The sequence below is a fragment of the Candoia aspera genome, chromosome 3 (assembly GCF_035149785.1).
Source record: "Candoia aspera isolate rCanAsp1 chromosome 3, rCanAsp1.hap2, whole genome shotgun sequence".
NCBI classification, from domain to species: Eukaryota; Metazoa; Chordata; class Lepidosauria; order Squamata; family Boidae; genus Candoia; species Candoia aspera.
This window is the reverse complement of record NC_086155.1, coordinates 20,351,805-20,374,483: the sequence shown is the minus strand read 5'-3', so window position 1 is coordinate 20,374,483 and position 22,679 is coordinate 20,351,805. Positions and strand designations below refer to the sequence as shown.

At 42.3% G+C, this 22,679-nt stretch overlaps 1 protein-coding gene across 1 annotated transcript; it reads left to right on the top strand.

Annotated features, from left to right (window-relative positions):
• The first annotated feature begins 10,165 nt into the window (after positions 1 to 10,165).
• Positions 10,166 to 22,669, top strand: LOC134492912 (somatomedin-B and thrombospondin type-1 domain-containing protein-like). Its single transcript, XM_063297077.1, has 5 exons — positions 10,166 to 10,468; positions 13,164 to 13,358; positions 15,548 to 15,626; positions 17,174 to 17,350; positions 22,296 to 22,669. Exons 1-5 carry the CDS (start codon positions 10,234 to 10,236, stop codon positions 22,411 to 22,413), a joined length of 804 nt encoding a protein of 267 aa, XP_063153147.1. The 5' UTR covers positions 10,166 to 10,233; the 3' UTR covers positions 22,414 to 22,669.
• Positions 22,670 to 22,679: the final 10 nt, after the last annotated feature.

Genomic DNA, 22,679 nt, shown 5'->3' with positions numbered 1-22,679 from the left:
GCAGCAGAGATGTATTGTTAATCACAGAACACTTTTTTTGTTTCTTTGTTTCTGAGACCCAATGCAAAGATATGGCTTCCAATAAATTCTCATTTTAGCAGTAAGCTCCTGGAATACAAGGCATTAACTAAAAACACATCTGATCGCAGTCTTCATATGCAGCATGAGACTGTAAAATTGTATTTAGCTTCAGACTGCTAATAGAGTAACCCATTCTTAAATTTTAAAAAACAGGTTTTTTAAATGTTTCCAGGTTCTCTTTCATAATGTATCTCTGCCATATTGTTGAACCTTCGAAGTATTTTGCCCCATTTCTGTTTCTTTGTATTAGTGTGTGAATATTCATTATGTTTTTTAATTATGATTTTTTAAATTATGTTACAAAATGCCTTGGCTATTTTAATTAGAAAAATGTGGTTGTAAATATGATGGAAGGGGAAGGAGGGTAGTAAATGTGTGAGGAAGAATAACCTCCTTCATAAAACTCTCTGGATTATGGGCATGTAGACGCTCTCCACTGTTATATACCGGCATGCTTACAGGCAAGCACAAACTGCTTGTATTTTAAATTTGCCTTTCAAGGGGATTTTCCTTTCCAAGAAAAGAGAGACTGAAAGGAAATGCAAGAGGCCGGATAGTCCAACTGCAGTTTGATAACAGCTCCTTCAGCAATTTGCTTTTCTGCTGGGTCAGTGAAGTGAACACCTAATTAACAGAATGAAAGGGATGTTTAATGAAGTACCAGGCCAGGCTATTTTGTCTTCTTTTGTCACTGGGTTCCCTACCAGCATGTATATAACAAAAGCATAATATTATTGCCCAGAATATGAAACCAAATTATTGTGCTCAGATAACATTGCCTGAAAGTAGGTGTTCTTTACCCTACTAATGACTAGAATTTTCCCCTCCTATATCCAAAGATTATACCCCAGAGTTTTAAAGTAATAGGTCTCATGGGCAGCATGAAAAGTTCTTGGGAGCAGAGGAGTATTTATGCCATGATTGGAGAAATATGACAAGGGGTATTGTTAAAATGCCAGTGAAGGAGAAATGCTCTGCAGCTGTTATTCCATGTTCAGAACAAGCATTTATTATATATATTTTGTTTTATTCATCAAATTTGTCACCGCCCATCTCCTCCCACCAGAGGGACTCTGGGCGGATACTTCTCCATACATATAGGCTTCTTTCCAGTTGGAGCCAAAGAAGTTTAATTCTGTATATGTGTGTGATTTAATATTTCTACTGCCTGGCCCTTTGCATTGCAAACCATTTTGAAAAATTAGGATTCTATTCTATTTTGTCAGCAACTCCAAAGAACTACTGGTAACAGCACTTAAAATAAAAATCAAGTATCTTTCCTGAACATGAAATACAGAAAACTAGTTCAGAAAGATCAGAGTAGAAATATCACTTGGTAATGAAAAAACTGACATTTCTTGTGGTTCCATAAAGAAAAGGGGTGCAATCCAGGCCTGCTGGAAGACCTAGGATCCACAGGTATGCCCCAATGTGGATCACAAGCTTCTCCCCCCTCCAACTCCTAGGCCTCACACAAACAGAAAATGGGCTGACTTGGTGATGATGGAGAGGAGAGAGAAGGCTTTACTATTCCCCAAATGACTGCCTAGAAGACAAACTTGTAAGCTTGCCCTTCTCTAATCTCTCCAGCCTTCATACGTTTGTCTTTTTTTTCCCCTGTCCATTTCCTTCTATTAAATTAAAATAATCTAGATAAAGGCATTAGCCAGATGGGAGAGTCTTTTGGATGTCAAGGGAGGTCTCTGTAGACCTGTTGGGAACCATGGGTGGGTACCATGTTGGGGACTCCAGTGTGGGACAATAAGAAATGTATAAATAACTCTGGCCCTTCTGTTGTGGTGTTGTCAGCAGATCTGTTTAGGTGTTATGCCTAAACAAAGTCTATAGGGGTAGCTGCCCAGACATCAGCATGCATTGGCCCCCTCCTCCTTTCTTATTCTTAGCCTCACTGTGTCTCAAACAGGAAGGACCCTACTGTCCAAGTCAGGTGAAGGATGTTCAGTTTGGCTTTGTTCAATGAGAATGATGGAAGCTGTCCTTCACACCTCTGGAAGACAATGGGTTACACAAGGTTTTTTAGTTGTTTTGGTCTTATTCCATGGAAGAAGTTGAAGTTCCAGTGTATGGACCTGATGTAAGTTGTAGGACATCTGGAAGGCACTGGGCTTATGAAACAATATTTTATTTCTATTTTCATCTTCCTCGTGCACAGAGTGTCAACTCCTTCATACTTTGAACCATGGGCATTCTATATCCCAGATCTTCAATGTGAGGTTGTAGTAATTTGGAAAAAAAAAAGAGAATTAAAAATCCATACGCTGTGGCAACTGCTCCTCATTTGTATGGCCTAATGTATTTTGGACTCTTTTAGTGCTTCCCCAAGGGCACCATGTCTGAGATACAAGCTCAAACATTTGCAAACATCCAAGCGTCACGCTGATGGTGTGTTTCTGGCTAGATTTCTGCTGTTCCTGCTGACGCAAGTTCAGGATGTTCCATGAACATCTTGCCTGGAGCACTCAGACAATTCTGCTGCTGCGGGCCAGCGAAGAACAACTAACAACCCCAAATTCCCAGCAGCAATGAAAGTGAGAATAATTGTTCCTTTCTATCAATCCCCAGCTGCCAGGATCTTCCGGCCAAATCATTTAACAAAAGGCACTGGAGTGAGAACTACTGGGAACTGGGTCAAAAGCAATTCCACTACTGTGCAGCATTCTTAATTAAGACAGAAAAAGAAAACCCAGCAGGGATTGGCACTAAAGTTTGCATGCCAGATGATCAGGTAGTACAGTGTTTGGTGAGGTCTGGGCAAATCTTTTTTTTTTTTCCTGAGCTAATGCCACTACTGAAGCTTGTTTGTATCTCTCTCAGTAAACTGGGCCGATCTCCTTTCCTGTAACAAAATAAGATCTCTTAACATCTTCTTGGAGAGAACCTGGGAAACATGGTCAAATAAAGAATAGCTGCCTCAGCGGACCACCATTTGGCAAAGTTTTGTTTCAGGGACATGAAGGTAGCAACATTTCAGTGTCCAATTCTGATATACTTACGTAACTGATAAAAAAAGTAAGTTCCATCTGCTTGGGCCTGAAAGGAGGGTTTTTTTTTTTTCATTAAAAGGAAGGGATGTTTTTCTTGCATTAAGTGTTAATCACACTGTTAAAGACTTATATTATGTTTAACTCCAAATGTTACACTTTTTACACCTATACAAAAATAAAAAAATGTAACAGTTGGAGTTAGTATGTGTAACCTACATGTATATTAAACGTGAAAATTGAGGATCCTATTCCATGCATGTGATATAAAACATTCTAATCACAAACATTTATGTTCTAATAAATATTTTTCTTTAAGATAGGGAAGACTCATTTTTCATGATACACCTCTTTGACCTTCAAGCTAGTCTGCTTGAACAGGACAATTACAGAAAGGAGGCTATCAAACTGGAGTTAATTAACAAATCTCATCTCATTTCTTGCAAAAGGGGTTGTAAAAGGTCTACGGATAATTCTTTTACCACATTTGTTGTTGTTGTTGTTTATTCGTTTAGTCGCTTCCGACTCTTCGTGACTTCATGGACCAGCCCACGCCAGAGCTTCCTGTCGGTCGTCAACACCCCCAGCTCCCCCAGGGACGAGTCCGTCACCTCTAGAATATCATCCATCCATCTTGCCCTTGGTCGGCCCCTCTTCCTTTTGCCTTCCACTCTCCCTAGCATCAGCATCTTCTCCAGGGTGTCCTGTCTTCTCATTATGTGGCCAAAGTATTTCAGTTTTGCCTTTAATATCATTCCCTCAAGTGAGCAGTCTGGCTTTATTTCCTGGAGGATGGACTGGTTGGATCTTCTTGCAGTCCAAGGCACTCTCAGAATTTTCCTCCAACACCACAGTTCAAAAGCATCGATCTTCCTTCGCTCAGCCTTCCTTATGGTCCAGCTCTCGCAGCCATATGTTACTACGGGGAACACCATTGCTTTAACTATGCGGACCTTTGTTGTCAGTGTGATGTCTCTGCTCTTAACTATTTTATCGAGATTTGTCATTGCTCTTCTCCCAAGGATTAAGCGTCTTCTGATTTCCTGACTGCAGTCAGCATCTGCAGTAATCTTTGCACCTAGGAATACAAAGTCTTTCACTGCTTCTACATTTTCTCCCTCTATTTGCCAGTTATCAATCAAGCTGGTTGCCATAATCTTGGTTTTTTTGAGGTTTAGCTGCAAGCCAGCTTTTGCACTTTCTTCTTTCACCTTCATCATAAGGCTCCTCAGTTCCTCTTCACTTTCAGCCATCAAAGTGGTATCATCTGCATATCTGAGATTGTTAATGTTTCTTCCAGAGATTTTAACTCCAGCCTTGGATTCCTCAAGGCCAGCTTGTCGCATGATGTGTTCTGCATACAAGTTGAATAGGTAGGGTGAGAGGATACAGCCCTGCCGTACTCCTTTCCCAATCTTAAACCAGTCTGTTGTTCCGTGGTCTGTTCTTACTGTTGCTACTTGGTCGTTATACAGATTCTTCAGGAGGCATACAAGATGACTTGGTATCCCCATACCACTAAGAACTTGCCACAATTTGTTATGGTCCACACAGTCAAAGGCTTTAGAATAGTCAATAAAACAGAAATAGATGTTTTTCTGAAACTCCCTGGCTTTTTCCATTATCCAGCGGATATTGGCAATTTGGTCTCTAGTTCCTCTGCCTTTTCTAAACCCAGCTTGTACATCTGGCAATTCTCGCTCCATGAATTGCTGAAGTCTACCTTGCAGGATCTTGAGCATTACCTTACTGGCATGTGAAATGAGTGCCACTGTTCGATAGTTTGAACATTCTTTAGTGTTTCCCTTTTTTGGTATGGGGATATAAGTTGATTTTTTCCAGTCTGATGGCCATTCTTGTGTTTTCCAAATTTGCTGGCATATAGCATGCATTACCTTGACAGCATCATCTTGCAAGATTTTGAACAGTTCAGCTGGGATGCCGTCGTCTCCTGTTGCCTTGTTATTAGCAATGCTTCTTAAGGCCCACTCAACCTCACTCTTCAGGATGTCTGGCTCTAGCTCACCGACCACACCGTCAAAGCTATCCCCGATATTGTTATCCTTCCTATACAGGTTTTCTGTATATTCTTGCCACCTTTTCTTGATCTCTTCTGCTTCTGTTAGGTCCTTGCCATCTTTGTTTTTGATCATACCCATTTTTGCCTGGAATTTACCTCCAATGTTTCTAATTTTCTGGAAGAGGTCTCTTGTCCTTCCTATTCTATTGTCTTCTTCCACTTCCGCGCATTGCTTGTTTAAAAATAATTCCTTATCTCTTCTGGCTAACCTCTGGAATTTTGCATTTAATTGGGCATATCTCCCCCTATCACTGTTGCCTTTTGCTTTCCTTCTTTCTTGGGCTACTTCTAGTGTCTCAGCAGACAGCCATTTTGCCTTCTTGGTTTTCTCTTTCTTTGGGATGTATTTTGTTGCCGCCTCCTGAACAATGCTGCCAACTTCTGTCCAGAGTTCTTCCGGGACCCTATCTACTAAGTCCAGTCCCTTAAATCTATTCTTCACCTCCACTGCATATTCCTGAGGAATATTAGTGAGCTCATATCTAGCTGATCTGTGGGTCTTCCCTAATCTCTTTAGTCTGATCCTAAATTGTGCAAGAAGAAGTTCGTGATCTGAACTACAGTCAGCTCCAGGCCTTGTTTTTACCGACTGTACAGATGTCCGCCACCTTTGGCTGCAAAGGATGTAGTCAATCTGATTTCGGTGTTGTCCATCTGGTGAAGTCCATGTATAAAGCCGTCTCTTAGGTTGTTGGAAGAGAGTGTTTGTTATGCAGAGTGAATTGTCTTGGCAAAATTCTATCAGCCTGTGTCCTGCTTCGTTTTGTTCTCCCAGGCCATACTTACCTGTAATTCCAGGTGTCATTTGACTGCCCACCTTAGCATTCCAGTCTCCTGTGATGAAAATAACATCTCTTTTAGGCGTGTTGTCCAGTAGGTGCTGCAGATCCTCATAGAACTGCTCTACTTCAGCTTCTTCAGCATTTGTGGTTGGGGCGTATATTTGGATCACTGTGATGTTAGATGGCTTGCCCTGAATTCGAATTGAGATCATTCTGTCGTTTTTTGGGTTGTATCCAAGCACTGCTTTAGCCACTTTACTATTAATTATGAAGGCTACTCCATTTCTTCTGTGGTCCTCTTGTCCACAGTAGTAGATCTGGTGGTCATTTGATGTGAAGTGGCCCATTCCAGTCCATTTCAGTTCACTGACGCCCAGAATGTCTATCTTTAATCTTGACATCTCACCAATAACCACATCCAATTTGCCCTGGCTCATAGATCTTACATTCCAGGTTCCGATGGTGTGTTGATCCTTAGAACATTGGATTCGCCGTTCACCACCAGCACCGTCGGCCGCTAGCCGTCCTTTCGGCTTTGAGCTAGCTGCGTCATCACGTCTGGGGCTAGTTGAGCTCATCCTCTGTTCCTCCCCAGTAGCATTTTGACCATCTTCCGACCTGGGGGTCTCATCTTCCGATGGTATACCGACATATCTCTGGTTGTACTGATCCATTTAGTTTTCACGGCAAGAATACTGAGGTGGGTTGCCATTACCTTCCCCAGGGATCGCATTTAGTCTGACCTCTCTGTCATGACCTTCCCGTCTTGGGTGGCCCTTCACGGTTTAGCTCATGGCATCATTGAGGTGCTCAAGCTCCAGCACCACGACAAGGTAACGATCCTTTGCTGAAGCTTTTACCACATACACATACACAAAAGAAAATAATAGGGTTGTGTGTTCTGGGTGCCAAGAAGATCTGGGGCTGCCTGAAAGCTATTTGTTTTAATTTCTTTCTTGTGTAATTTGAAATTCCTGGTTATTTGAAAAGGTCTTCTGAATACTGAAATTTCATAAAGAATTATTTTGTCTTCTTCCCTTCTATCTGTGTCTGTATATTGTATTAGTAAAGGTGAACATTTCTGTGACCCTCTTGAATCCTCAAACTCCTTTTGGAACTTGAGGGAAATTATCCATCAAGTTTCAATTACTGTTTTACTATATTCCATCTGTCTGGCCATTGAAGATTTCCTATAAGCTTTGAAACAAAATAGAAAATAAAACAAGTATAATAAATTATTTTTAGACTGAATAATTTTATTTAATACATTTATATGGCCGCTCATCTCATATACATGACTCTGGGTGGCTAACAATTCAAACAAAATAAAAACTGAGTAAAAACACAACCCATAATTAAAAACATGAATAACATAAAATAGCAGCTGAGAATAATAAAACCCACAATCAATATAACCAAGAAATAAATTAGGATTTTGTCAAATGGTAGAGAAGAATAATTGAAACACCCTTCAAAAATTTCAGAGTCAATCCAATAACATTGAGATGTGTTCAAAATATTCAAATTGTCAGTAAGGAGAATCCTGACAGCTGCTTCACTCATCAACTTAACCAAAGTCTTTATGACTGATATATAATGACAGCTGCATAGCTCTGCCTTTGTATATAAGAAACTAAGTGGTCACTAAAATTCTTTTGGAGCTCTGTCATAGGGTCTACATTGATTAAAATTAAAATTCAGAGATCTTGATTTGGATAGGTCAATGGGAAAAAACATGGATCAGAACTTGGGAGCCAAAATTCCTAGAATTTCAAACTCAATATATTAAAATATATTAAAATAATTTTTTTCCTCTTGTCAAATGTGGACTGATAAGAGCTTCAGGTCAATAACAGAGGTAGGTGACTTACTTAATCAATTTTGTTGTGTTTTTAATTTGTTTTTTATATTTGGTTTAACTTTTAATTTCTGTAAGAATAATCAGTTGTTCAACTTCAGGTCTTGTATAGACTCTCAGAAAAACTTTTAATATTCTTCATTTTAACCCTTGATGTGGCTGAGTAACAAAAACAGCAAACTATAAGGAGATGCTAGCAGGTTCCATACAGAAATCAAGACAGTGGTTTACAGTCTTGTTGAGAAAATTATACTATATACTAATGGTATTATATGATTTTGAACAAGTACATAAGAACAAATTACCTGACAGATATTAGGGGCCAACCAGATACCATTGGAAAGTCAATGAGAAAGATATTGTTGCCACTAGTAGACTTACTCTCTATCAGTGTCTTTAATCCTTTTATATAAAAACATCTAAGCTATTAAGCATCAACACATCTTGTGTGTGCCGTGCACTAATGACATGCTGAATTTCCCATCCATCAATTTAATTCATGACTGAACAACTTGTCTTGGCCTGAGAACCACATGAGGGATTTGTGAAACGTGCTGTGAGCATGGAGTGGGTGGGGCCAGGTGAAAATGGGTGCAGTCAAAGCAGAAGGTTGGACCTATAGACTAGAAGCAATATTATTTTTAAATACCATCCACTTTTCTCATAAAATAACCCTGAGTTTCTCTAATTAAGTTTAATTTCAGCTTACTTATGGTTGATCTGTATGACCAGCTTGTTCCAGCACAAGTGTGGGCCACTGACTATTTTCTGATGGCAGGAATGCATGATGCCATGCATTCAGCCCCATCTTTGTCTGCTAAGCATTGAGAATAGTGCTTTTGACTTGGGCAAGCTCAAACGGTGCACTCTAGCTTGCCTGCATACATCATTTCACTGCAGACAAACACCTCCGTTCCAAGTGACCTCTGTGTGCTGTGGCAGGAAGGGCCCTTCCCTGCTCTTCATCAGTCCTCAATCTCCCCACACATTTTTACAGGTTCAGTGTGAACAGTGAAAAACTGGGCTATCGTGGGAAGAGCTGAAATAATGGTCCTGTCCTTTTGCCTCCCACATTTGCTGATGAAATAGTGGAACACTGGGCCTGGTTTTCCTCCAAGTTTTACAAATTCACCGATGAAGCAATGAAAAGGTGAACTTGTCCGCCAGGCTAGCTGTGTGTGTGTGTGTGTGTGTGTGTGTGTCAAAAAAGTAAAGCTAGCGGCCATAACTGCAGGTTCAGAGAACTATCTCTTTTTACTTGCATGGACACTCATAAAAAAGAGTCAGAACTTTGGTCGTGCAGTTGTGGCTGACATTTTTACTTGTTTCATACGTACACACACGCAAAGACCACACACACACCCCTCCCACACATGGGTGTCCTTGCAGGCTAGTTTGAGGTACGGGGTTAGTGCTCTTCACTAGATCAGTGTTCAGGGAAACAGCCTAACAGGCCACACCCTTCAACGCCCCTGCCCGCAGTCACTGAGTGCCCTCTGCTCACACATTCAGAAGAGCAGTTGGAGCCTCTCCCACGGGGAAGAGAAAGAAAGCCAGGCAAAAACATGGCTTACCTTCCTTAACTTCTGCAGCACGAAAGTTGTAAGAGGGCACCACTCACCGGCCGCCTTACTGAGAACAGGGCTCAGCAATCAGCGCGGTGCAATTTTACACCAGCACGTTTCTCTGCCAGCTCCCGTGTTAGAGGGAAGCCCTTTAATGTGGCTCATCTGGCGGCGTCCCAAGTCAAAAGAAAAACCCCGCACAGTTGACTGCCTCCCTTGGTAAACATGCCTTACTTTTGAGTAATGGCTTCCTTCCAGTTCAGTCAGAGCGAACTGGACGGCGTCGACCGACCCGCTTCCTTCCAGTGCGCCTGAGCCGAGTCGGTCGGGCAACCGCAGAGCAGGTGGAGGTTAGAACAGGCGGCGATCCCGCCCGCTGCCTTGGGGAGGGCTCGTCGCGCGGGAATCGCAGGGTTTGCGCGAGGTCTCGGACTCCAAGGTTCAACTTTCAGGCCTTTTCCTGCGCGCGGGCCAGTCGGATCCTCAACTAGGCGGGAGCAGCCGCCCCGCTAGGCTCGCCGGTAGCCTCTCCCGGCGCCATCCCAGCCGGACCTCTTTCCTTCGGGGCTGCCTTCAGGTGTCTTGCCCCGAAACGCGTGGACAGTCTGGACCGGTGCTTGACCTGTAAATAGGAATGTCACTCACTCCGCGCTGAGCAGAGAGCAGAGGCAGCGTGAAGAAATCGCCCCGGGGCGCCCCCCCCTACGTCACGTCTGTCTTTACGCGGGTCGCTCGCCGGCAGGGAGGTGCTAGGCGCTGGACTGCAACCCGCGCCTTCTTTCTTTCTTTCTTTCTTTCTTTCTTTCTTTCTTTCTTTCTTTCTTTCTTTCTTTCTTTCTTTCGCTTTGAACCGGCCGGGCCAGCCATGCCAGTGGCCTGCCACTCCCGGAGACTGGCGGGAGCCCTGCTCTTCTCCGCCCTGCTGGCCGCGGCGGGAGCGGAGGGCGGCTGTGCTGGGTTGGGGCGCTGCTGTTCGGGCAGGAGCCTGGAGTGCGTGAGCGCCGGCTGGAGACCGGACGGATCCTACGGGCCCTGCTATTGCGACCAGGCTTGCCTTTCCACCCTGGACTGCTGCGGCGACTACCGGCAGTTCTGCCCAGGTGCGTCTCCGCGCGGCCGAGGGGGCGGGCGAGGAGCGCGCCAGGTGAGCGGGCCTAGAGGGTGACCCAAAAGACGCGCGCGCCCCAGGCTGGAGAAGGCTGGTGGCCGTCTGCTTCCCCCGCGCTCTGCTTCGGAGCCACTTCATCTCCACGGCTTTTCTTTCCGAGACCAGCTCTGGGATAGCAGCTGCTGTGCCTTGTAGGCTCCACCGCGGCCACTTCGGCGCTGTTGCGAGTGGCCTGGCAGCTCTGCAACTTTGCCCAGCCGGTTGCTCCGGCGACTCCCAAAATCCTCAGGCAGACGGGAGCTGTAGGCCCTGAGCATCTGATGAGGGGGAAATGCCCTAGGAAACAGCTTTTTCGCAGTGCTGGAGCTTCACAGTCACCATGCAAGTGGAGCTGCCAAGTGGAGATGGGCGACCAGTGGAGCAGCCAACAGCCCATGCTCAGGGACACTGTTTATTTTGTTATGCTGGGCCATTGGTCTCTTGGGCTAAAAATTGGGATTTTGCAGTTGTGCCTTCCAGGAGTTTTTAATATTTCACCAAAGGATCCTCTGTCCTGAGCATCCAGGGTCCACGGGGAGCAATTAGCATTTCCAATCTGTGTCCTCCAGAAGTGATGGGACTGTGACCCCCAACCATTGGTGCAAGAATGAGCAGTTCCAAGGTGCAAAAGATGAGTTATGTTTGCTACTGACCACTAGGAGGCACTGTATGGCCTCTTTCACCCCTTGTATTGGGACTCATCAGGCATAGGTAGCCTCCATTATATTATTAGATCCACACCTACTGAAGTCCACACATCTTAAGTTTGCCAAGGTTGAGAGGGTTGTTCTATACAGTACTTTTTTCATTGACATGAAGTCTCTAGCTTTTCTCATTTACTGGTGCCCTTCAGAAAGGTTTTGCAAGTCCAGTTATCCCCAGCCCAGAGGGATTATGCTAGCCTTAAAATAAATACTGAAGTTTGTTTGTTTGTTTATTTATTTATTAATTCAATTTCTATAGCTGCCCATCTCAACAAGTGACTCTGGGCAGCTTCCAACAATAAAAAACTATAAAACAATTAAACAATTACAATTAAAAGAGTTAAAGTTGCTCGTTAGGGCAGCCTTCCCCAGTCTAGTGCCTTAAAGATATACTGGGAATTCTGGAAGCTGTAGGCCTGACATCTGTGGAGAGCACCACATTCGGGAAAGCCACGAGGGCTGGAATCTTGGTTTAAGATATAAAATCAAAGAAGCTTCAAGCTATGCCTAATGCGGAATCCTGCTGCGCAACTTACATGTCGTAACTATACTCTCCTTCATTCATCAGAAGTTCATGAAACTTTGTAAGATATAAATGTTTATAGGCCTATAAACAAATTGATTTCCACAGTTCTTCCTCCCCGCAGTGATTGTTTAGCCTTTATTAAAACCATTGAAAGTCTATTTTTTGATAACCAATCAGGGGTTGATTTAACTACTGTATCCTTTATCACTGCCATCTCGTGGTGTTCTGTAGGTATAGCATAATCTTTTCAGTAGGATAAGAGCAAAGACCTCTGTGTTTCTTTTAAAGGTCAGTGGAATGTTTGCATGCAAAGTAGATCTTTATATTTAATTTGTTCTCTCTGAAATTCTCTAAGTGAACTTACTCTTGTTCCCATTTAAACTCCATGTCATCTTTATTTGCTAAAGGTCAAAGTGATCTAGCCTTGTTTTCCCAATCTGTTGTCCTCTATTTGTGTTGGTACTGCAACTTCTAGACTTCTCAGCAGGACAGCCAAATCTTTGCTTTGGGTTCAGCAGGAAAGCTCGGAAGATCTTCCATGGGCACCCCTACTATAAAACACCAAAACTGTATACATACAAGCGCAGCCATGGCTTATGTATTCCAAGTTTCACTGAGTTAGCCACGGTTGGCTGGGTTATCCGATCTAGTGGAATGGAGTAGATAAGGCAAGGAGCAAGAGACTGAAGTTCTAGTTTACCCTCAGCCACAGAAGACAGTGATGGTTTTGATCCAGTCGCTCCCTCTCAGCTCTAATCAGCATCAGGCTCTGCAACAAGCCAGCTGAAAAACAAAACCTTTTTTGCATCATGTCCTGATGCGCTTTGCTGAATTAGGTGAACACCACACAAAACAGGCTGACCCTGCAGCTAAGGGGGACGCACACTCAGAATTGTTGAGAGTTGCTGTTGTGGGGAAAATAGGAGGAAGTGCTATGTATGCAGCCTCGAGCATGGATTTTTAAAAAGAAACAAACCCTGGTTTACAAATCTCGGTGACTAGGTTCGCGCAGTACACTAAACTAAAACCACTTTGTAGCTTGGTGGATTTTGTGAAGCTGGTCAATCTTTGAATGTGCAATAAATAAATAGATATGTGAAGGTAGATTGTAGTGCTTCATCCTGTAGCTGGAAATCACATGAATATTCCCCCTGTAAATGAAACAAGCTACTCTTTAGTTAGACAATCAGCATAGCAGAGAGACATTTAGAAAGTCTTTTTAATTTTGTTTGCAGTTAATTCTATCAGCCCTAATATGTAAACTAAGCCTTGCTTCTAAAATACTACCTAAATTAAACACCAACATGCTCAGACGCTTGCTTAGCAGGAATGATCTGAGTTCTCTTCTGGGATGTTCACCTGATGCTGCACGGGATGGGTAACGGCTTTTAGAAGCAACTTTCGTATTGTTTCTGCAGAGGCCTCCTGCGTGGTCTCTGACTGGAGTGAATGGAGTGGATGTGCTGAACGCTGCCAGGCGACCTACCGCATCCGAAGGAGACATGTGATCCAGGAGCCTAGGAATGGTGGTGAAGCTTGCCCTCCCCTTGAGGAGAAGGCTGGCTGCTTGGAGTATTGGACTCAGCAAGGAACGTTGTGCAAGCACGCCTTTAGTAAGTGGGGAAAGACAGTTCAAAACCTCTTTTAAGTACATTTAAGGGGGCAACAACAGTGGAAACCTTTCTGGAGTATTTATTGCTGCCATTATTTTCATATTGCATAATAATAAATGTCAGTGTGAGAGATGGGCGTGATTTCCCCTAAGCACAGAAATGGTTTCAAATAACAGCTGGATATTACGTGGCCCATCTGGGTGAAGGAATAAGGAAGAGGGGATAGGCAGCTTTTGGCTTCTTACCTGACATGGACTCAGTCGGTGCTGTAGTGCCCCCACCCTATAATTACTTTAATAGGAACTTCTCTTCCATGATATGATTGCAAGACTTTCCCAGGTGCATAAAACAAAAAGCAATATTAAATATAATTTTGCTCTCACTTTAGCCCATAAGCTCCCAGCAAGGGGCAAGCGCCATTGGGGTTAGCCCTGCAAGAGTCAGCCTGCCACATCTGGGCTAAATATCGTAACTACTTGTCGAAGGCCTCTATGACCAGGTAGAAAGAATTTCCAGGTAGATGGGGTCCTTTCTACCAGGACTAGGAGCAATGCAGGTCACTGTTGATGACAGAACTGGAGTAAGAGTTGCTGTTGATAGTATAGTTGCTGCTTTGCTCTAAATATCTTAAAGGTTATTCACGCGAGAGGGAGCAGACCTTTGCTGAAACCAAGACTAGGGCAAGGACAAATGAAAAGAATTAAAAGAAACTTGATACTGGATGAATATTAGAAATAATTTATTAATGGTAAGAGCTGTTAAGCAGTGGAATAATCTATCTAGAACATTCTCCCCATTGGAAGTTTTCATACAGGTTAAAGACCATCTGCTGGAGATGATTCACTGGATTCTGGTGATAGATGATCTATGTGAACATTCCAACTCATACATACTTTGTTTTTATGATTTCTTCTAGCATTTTAGAAGGTGTGCTGAGAAAGCTATGGCTGTTATTGACATATGAATCAATTTAATTAGCTAAAGTAGGAATGATATTGCACCTTTATGCCTATTTGGTTGAAATCATAATGAAACATCATTTCCATCTGCATTTGAACTTCATCCTATTTATTTTATCACTTCCAATTCTTTAGTGAACCAAAGAACAGGCTGGATTTTAGAGTTCTCAATACCTATGGAGTCCATTGGGATCCATAAAACTCTAGTGAGTAGACCAGTCTACTACAGATCCACAATCCTTGTGGAAGGAGAAGGCTACTCTCTGTCTGATTTCTCCAGGAAATGATTTATGACAATAAGGTTATAGATCCATACTCCATTTTCAAACTTTGGTCAAAATCAAGATCAAGAACATTTTCTGCAAGATATATTGGGCCAATGGCAAATGGTTAGGGCAGAATGCCTCTTCAGAACTTGAGGGCTACAAGCATCCCACCTTTGTCTTTGCAGCCCAGGGCTGTTGGGAATTCTAGTTCAGCAACAGCTGGAGGACTACAGGTTCCTCCTATCAGGCATATGGAATACTTGTATCATGGCAGCTATGAAACCCTGAACTGGCTTCTAAAATTTCAATGAATACTGAGATCCCCTAGGAAAATAGCCAGGAAATGGATAGGCAGTTGTAGATCTCCACCAGCAGAATCTATGACTTGACTCTCTGGCTCAGGAACAGGAACAAATGGGTCTCCTATCAAAGAATTTGGTACAAGCGAAAGTAGTGCTGTTCCTTAGCTATTCCAAATGTATTTGGCTATATGAGAAACAATAATAATTGTTTCTTTTCTAGTCTGTGTTATAAAGGTTAATTAGTTATTTTTTTTCCTAAAAAACAAAACATGTGGCTGAGACCAAAATAAAATCTGTGGGCTGGTGATCAATTCAAATGGTTTATATTTTATTTGGGTTGTATTTCTTTCTACCAAACCCGTGGGGGATTATTAAAATAGCTTATTTCCTTCATCGCAGTTACTAGAATGATAATAAGCAGGCCTGTTCTGACAAGAAAGAGACGTGGTGAAGAATTTCCACTTCTGCACATGATGAATAATTACTGGTGCTCTGGAATTGTGGGAGAAAACCGTCTTTGGTTTCCCACTCGAGGACAATGACAAGGCATTAAAGCCCATGAGTATCCCAGTCTTTATTGTTCTGCTGATCTAAATGAGTTTTAGGGTGCAGTTTTCACTGATGGCCGCTGTTGTGGTTTTTTTCTCCCTTGATGTAATCAGTCCCAGCATTAATAACCACCGGAGGCTATGGGAAAGCAAGAAGAAAGCGTGCTGTGTCCAGTGGGAGAGAAAGAGCTGGGTAAGTTCTGTACTTCAGCATTAGAAATATAGCAGTCCTAAGTTTTGCCTCCTTTGGTCGCGCCGTCCTGCATGGTGAATGATAGTAGTCAGGAATCTCAACGCTGGGAGAGACTTTAGAGTCTTATGTGCATTTCCCTAACCCTAAACCCACCCCCAGCCGATCTCGCCTTCTCAATCCCCCCACTTCTAATACTGTACTGAAATTAAAAGTGCATTTGATTTTTAAGTAGATATTGGCTGGCTTCACACAGTGTGTTGAATTTGGTTTAATGAAACACAATCACTGGGTTCACATGAGATGCTGTGAAGAAACCAAACAACCATATTAAGGCTTAATGTGATGGCCTGATTGGTAGAATAAGTAAAGATAATGGATGGTTTTCCCATAACATGCAGAACTACAAACAACAGAATCCTGTTTTCGCTTAGTCTAGATTTTTATAGGAATCGAGCCATTGAGTTCAAAGTTGCATCATTTTGGAAGCCAGAAGAATTTATGAGGTAGGGATATACAATACACTGCATCAGGGCAATGCATGGCTCCCAGTAGCTGTGTAAAGGTTGTTGCCAATTTAATATGACAAAAGAAATCATCATAAAGATGGTAAGTAATCATATTCATTGCACTGAAGTGTTTTAATATAATTTTAAGTGATTATTAAAATTTAAATTAAAATTGCCCTGTTATCACTATATGGGTGTGCTACTCAAAAGGTGCAAAAGGTTGTAGATCCTGGTGTAAGGGACAACTGGAAATAAGACTTTAAAGATAGGATGCCACCAGTAAGAATCAGTTTATCATCTAATGCATCACGTTGATACAGGAAGCAGAGCTGGAAGTAAAGTGGTCCTTAGACTGTATCATTGCAGGGTGAAGGTGGATCAGAAGGATTACATGGCACATGCATGCACACATAATCAAGAAGGAGAATGTTAGGGAGAGTATGCAAAGACTCTACTCTGTGATCTATGCTTTTTATATGCGTAGAGTTTTTCTTCAACCATATGACTGCCACCTGCAGTCTAAAGCAGAAGCAGCTTTGCGAGTTGTGTGAATTAGGTCTAAGATTGCAGCAATTTTCTTGCATTGAATTTCCACTGAATACAATGGGACTTACTGAGGAAAAGAAGAAGAACCTTGGGGATCAAATCAAAGACCTCTTTAGTCTTTCATTCTTTTCTCACAATGGCAACCAGGTACTACTAGGAAGTAATCATAGACCCTCCTGCTCATGTTCACCAGCAACTGGAATAGCATAAAGCTAAAGATGTCTTGTTTCCTGGTGACCACATCAGTATTTCCATGCAGTTTTCTTGACATCACTACAAAACTGCTTTGCCAATATTGTCTTTTGGGATATTTTTCCCACTTCCCAGTCTACTGTTCAGCACTACAATTCCCTGGTACTGTCTCCTCCAAGGGTTAACCTGGCTGATCTTGCTTAACTCCCAAGTCCAGACAAGGCTGGCCAGGTGAGATGGAGAGGCATTCTGGCTTCCAAGTCCACAAGCTGCTTGCCACTTCTTCGGTCTCTTCTATGGCAGGTATTGTGTTGAGTTCCAGCTCATGGGCATCACAGAAGGCTGCCTGCACGGGAACAGTTCCTACACCCACTGGATGAAGTATCTCAGTGAAGGACACACAGTGTGTGTAGAGTGCCAACATCCAGCCCTGGATCAGAAGAGTCTACACTGCTCTGGGGATGGGAGCGGAGCCAAGAAGTAAGAGTCAATGGTTGTCTTTTGCTTAGTGGGGAAATGCGTACCAGATCATTTTAAGTTCATGTCACTCAGATTTTACACTGCAAGAATGAAATACTACATCAATATAAGAGTGAGATTGAAAAGTCCTAGGGTGACTGTTAGAGGGATTGTTATTGCTCCTGAAGATGCTATCACTGAAATGGTAGGATTTTTAAAATCTACCCATACTGTAATGTGGGCTTGTTCACACATGCAAGGACAAAACTTGTTTAACCTACAGTACATTTGATAACAAGTTCCTTTGTCTTGATTCCAATAAAGCAATCTATCTTTGATGATGTGAGAGAACTCTGTGGAAATGATGAGCAATTCATACAGTCGGGTCTTGCTTCAGCAGCAGGGGCATCTTTTGGGGAGGTCAAAAAAGCCAAGATGGGTGCAGCCATGCAATCAAAGCTCCATTCCTTTTTAACATATATTGCATGCTTGACACATGTAGAAAACAGATGGGTCTTTGATTGCGGCCACAATTTTGACTTTTATTTTTATCTCCCCCCCCCCATACCCCTGTGTGGCAGCTATTAACAACATGTACTTGTGAATTATTCCTGATTATGAGAAGCAAGTTATTAACTAGATCTGGGATTACCAACATTTTTAGGTGTCAAAAATCATCATGTGGTTTTGAATGATGGATGGTGTCCCCCTAATATGAAAAGGTGCAAAATCTCATTACATATTACCCCATTTCAGCATTCAGATCTTGTGTAATTTCATCCTAAGGATGCCCAAAGTTCGTATGTACTCACCCCAAGTGTTGTGAGATTTCATTGTTCTCACAAAGTTTCATGTGAAAGTACTGAAATCTCAAGAGTTTGGGCTATCTTGAAAGACATTAAAGAATATTTTAAAATAATATCTTCAAATAGAGATTAATTGGGTCTGTGAATGCTTTCTAGCAGTACAGTGGACACTCTTGTCTCCCAGAGGTGCACTGTTGCTAAGACCTCACCTATAGCAGTCCATAATGCACAGCAACTAAGTGGCTAATTCCCTCTTGACTATTATTGCTGTCATGAACTTAAGTTGCCTTGTTTCTGGACTTGAAATAGATTTTACTTTAAACATAAATTATGTTTATTAGAAGCTATAGATGTGCTCTCTAGTACAAAACCACTTTTTTAAAGCCCATCAGATACAATTTATTTATGGTGTTAGACAAGAAGATTAGGCTTTTTCTGCACCCCCTCCACTGTTTTCAGCATACAGCTGCAAAATTATTTCGATAGAGCACAATAGCAGCAAGTATAACTGTCGGGTGAAGCTATAAAATGCAGTAAAAATGCAAATGATAGTTAACGCCTGACATAATGTTGTTCTGCCTGGAAAGCCAGAAATAAAAATATGACATGAGGTGAGACTGAAAACACAGAATTTCAGGCTGCTAAGAGAAGGTCTCAAACTTCCATGCATAAATGCATGACTGGCATATTTCATTTGTCTCATCTGGAGATGACTTGCAAGCATGAATGAATCTTGCCTATTAATTATCACAAAGAGAACTTTTTGTTAAGCTGAGATTTTGGCCATACGAATTGGGAATTCTGGGAATTGTATACACATCTGAAGAGGACTTGGTTGGGGAAGGCCACTGCATGCATTTTGATGAAAAAATTAAGCGACAAATTGGAAAATTTGAAAAAGGGCAAGAATGAAGGGATAACTGTACCCCAATCTGTGTGTTACTTTTGCAAGCAGAAATAGTAGCTATTTTAATAATGCGGACTAAACGAATTTTGCAAGCATCTTTATGTTCCTTATTGGTTTGTTTTGGTATTCCCTCCTGATTTATTTTTCAGTTTTGAAATCTTTCTGTAAACCTGCTGGTACTTCATGTATATAGATTGGAACTTCGTGCCAGCACTTTCTTGACAAACCAAAGTCTCATCCACACAGCTTCCTTTCCCTGGCTTGAAGATGGCTCACGTACCGTTCATGGAGGACATGTCCTCACAATGGAGCCTCCATCTTGATGCCAGGCCACAGCTGAAGCAGGCTGAAGATGATCTGGCATGAAAGTAGTGTTTTACCTGGAAGAAGACCTCCCATGCAGACAGTCTAGGTTGCATGGAGAAGGGAGTCAGTGAGCTGCTGGGCTTCAACTGGCCTGCTACAAGACTGCCCTCTCCCATCAGGCCTCTGAATTCCGTGCCTCTGTGGCTACTTGTCCTGTGGCTGTGGTGATGGTAGTCTCCCTTCTCCTTTGCCTCCTCCTTTCTTTGGTGATTTTGTCAGAGGAATATTAACCTTGTGGAAGATCAAATGTGGGTCTCTCGCAAGCTCAGGATTCCCACCAGTGAGCTCTGTGCAGCCTTAACAGACCCTGTGCAGCCACCACTCCCTTCTACCATGCTGACCACAGCTTCCCTTGCCTTCACTGACTCATTCTCCTCCCTGGCTCTCTTGCCTGCCTCTAAGCACCTGGGCCAAGTGTGGATCCTTTGTATGCCTTTCTGTAGATTCTTGCTCATCATAAATACAACTCCAGAGCTGGAGATTTTGCATAGTGGAATAGAAGGGAGGAGCTTAGGGAGTGGGAAAGGAGGGTCAAACACTGGTTGTAATTGCTGAACTCTGTACTAGCAGGCACCTTTAGAAGGGTAAAGTGCCTACATATTTTAAACCAAACCTTAGAAGAATTCAGCTTCTATCTCCTCTTCTGATCTCATCTTTTTACCGTTTCCCAGAGCTGCTTTCTGCCCTTGTTCAGAGGTGGCAGCACTGCTGGCCTAAATGTTGATCTTTAAGATGAGCTTTGATCATTTAAGAGCTCAACATGTAGCATTCCGTCTACATGTGTATTTTTAATTAAGGTGAATTTCTCCCACCACCCTCAATTCCTAATTATCTGACCAACTTTGAAAGAGCAACCCTAGATTTCTGAATTACTTTATTCTTTTTAATGGCTTTGTGTTTTTTGTTAGAACATAAGTGTGTACTTTTGTTTGCAGCTGGAGTCTCTAAAGATTGTGGACCGGTCTTTCTTAGTCTAGGTGTCTTCCAGATATGTGAACTTCAACTCCCAGAATTCTCAGCAATGACTGTGCAGGCTGGGAATTCTAGGAATTGAAGACTACATATCTGGAATGTGTCCTGATTGGGGAAGATTGGAATGTCCCCTTTCTCCCCACCCTTCCTTTGTTCCTTGAATACAAAGCTTTTATCCAAGGGATATGCTATTTTTTTCAGACTGAAGGCCACAGTTGGCCTCTGATTACCCTATTGGGGACCATGCTCCAGAAAAGTCAGGACAAAAAATTAAATTTTATTTACTTAAATTTAGATTGAATGCATATATAAATAGATAGTGAACTTGAAGACCGTTTTTGGAGGTTCTGAGGGCCACACCTAAGGTTCTGAGACACCAAGGTGCAGACATGGAGGACAGATTATGCATGCCTCAATTATCCCCAAAAGTTTTTATTGTCCTTTTTCTGTGGAATTTATCTTTTCCTATGAGACAAGCAAACATTCAGGGTTGGTTATATTTTTGCTGTTTGGATACTGTTGCTCTTCTTTTGTTCCCTAAAAACAAACAAAAAAGAAAGCATAATAGTGCTGAACCACTGCAGTTTCACCCCAGGCTCCAAGGAAATGGTTCCTCAGTTATGAAGATGGCTTCATGGCGTCATCTAATTTAATTCTCATGTGAGCATGGCTTCAGTGTTTCGCTGAATCAGCTGAGTTATGTTTGGAATGTCTCATGAGGTTTTATCTGGTGCAACTGGAACCCTTTGTCAGTATTCCTTTCCTCCTTGTTTCTTCCTGAAATAGGCTTTGAGACATTGATCAAATCTATGGGGGGATATGGTGTTATGAAGATCTGTCTGCTTTGATCACTTGAGAAGAGACAGCAGTCGAGTAAAAGTCTTTAGAACTGAGGGTGAGGGGAGCACACAGTCTGAAGATCATTTGTCTGTTCAAAGCATGCAGCGAAAGGATAGAATGGCTGTGAGATTTCCTCATCCCTTTTAATAGCAAACTTAGGTGATGAACGGGAATAGGACTGGAGCAAAAAAAAATATTTTTGGGGGGGAAACCCAGGGTTTACAGAAATAAATAAATATCCCTCCAGTGTAGTAGAACCACACAGATGCTTCACATTTTTAATATCTTTGATTAATTGGCTCTAATTCCAATTTGTGCCTTACCAATTTGTTCAGTGCATGTGGGTTTAAGAAGTAGATTCTGAGAGCTGCAATCAGTTTATACACCATAGCGTCTTTGTGTGTTCAACTGGTACTTAAAAAGGCAGCCTTTAAAATTATGGAGTGAAATTTAGAGTGGCTTTTTTTTTTTAATGAAACACTACTGAAAGGTTCAGGCCTGATTAAGAACTACTGACATTTGCAAAAAGCATGTGTTGGGAAGTGTTAGATAAGCCAGTGTGTCATCCTTGCAAGGATTAGCTGTTCTTTAGTATTTGCAGGAAGATATGGCAATTATGGAATGCAGGTTTGCAACAGATGCTTATGCGCATGCAGCTGAGGAAAGAAGGAAGGAAATGCTTTTCTAGGAATAACCTTTGCATTTCTTCATCACTGTCCAAGTCTGCGACAGATTAAAAGCCAGTCTGCACATACTGCCTTGCTAAGGGGTGAAATAAAATTAGCTTTTTACTTTATTGCATCCAAAATTTCTCATCATACATTTCTGCTGTTGGACGGTAAAGGGTTCTATATTACTAGGAATATAAAGGATACTGGTTCAGAACCCTTAACTCCAGAAAGGATACTCATGTGCACGGTTGCATATAAAACAATGAGGTTGCTTTATGTCAAGTCACATCAAGCCTACTAATTTCTTGTTGGCTGCAGTCCCCTGGTATTCTTGCCCCTCTTATCCTTCTGTCTATGGAGAGATGGAGATAGTGTATCATGGCCTGCTTTGTTTTGTTTTACAGGAACCAGCTACTGCACTGGCAGGCTGTGGGGAATCCAAAGTGTAGAGGGACTTGGAAGAGAGTTCGCCAGCGGGACACCTGCTCTTGCCCTTTGGTTCACAGCTTCTTATTCATCTGACTTTCAGATAATGCCATCAACATTGATTTCCTCACTAGATCTCATTCACAGAAACCCATTGGACAGATGCAACCTGCTGCATGGACTTTTCAACATTCTTCCAGTGTCTGAAGCCCTAGCTTTCACTCCCAATATTTTATGCTTCAAAGAGTAGTGAATAGCAGGGCTTAGAGAGGAACCAGTGCAAGAGAGACCCAGGATAGTAAGGTCCGGATCTGGAGGCAGACTCTGACGAATATAGATAGATAACCTTGTTAGTGATCAAC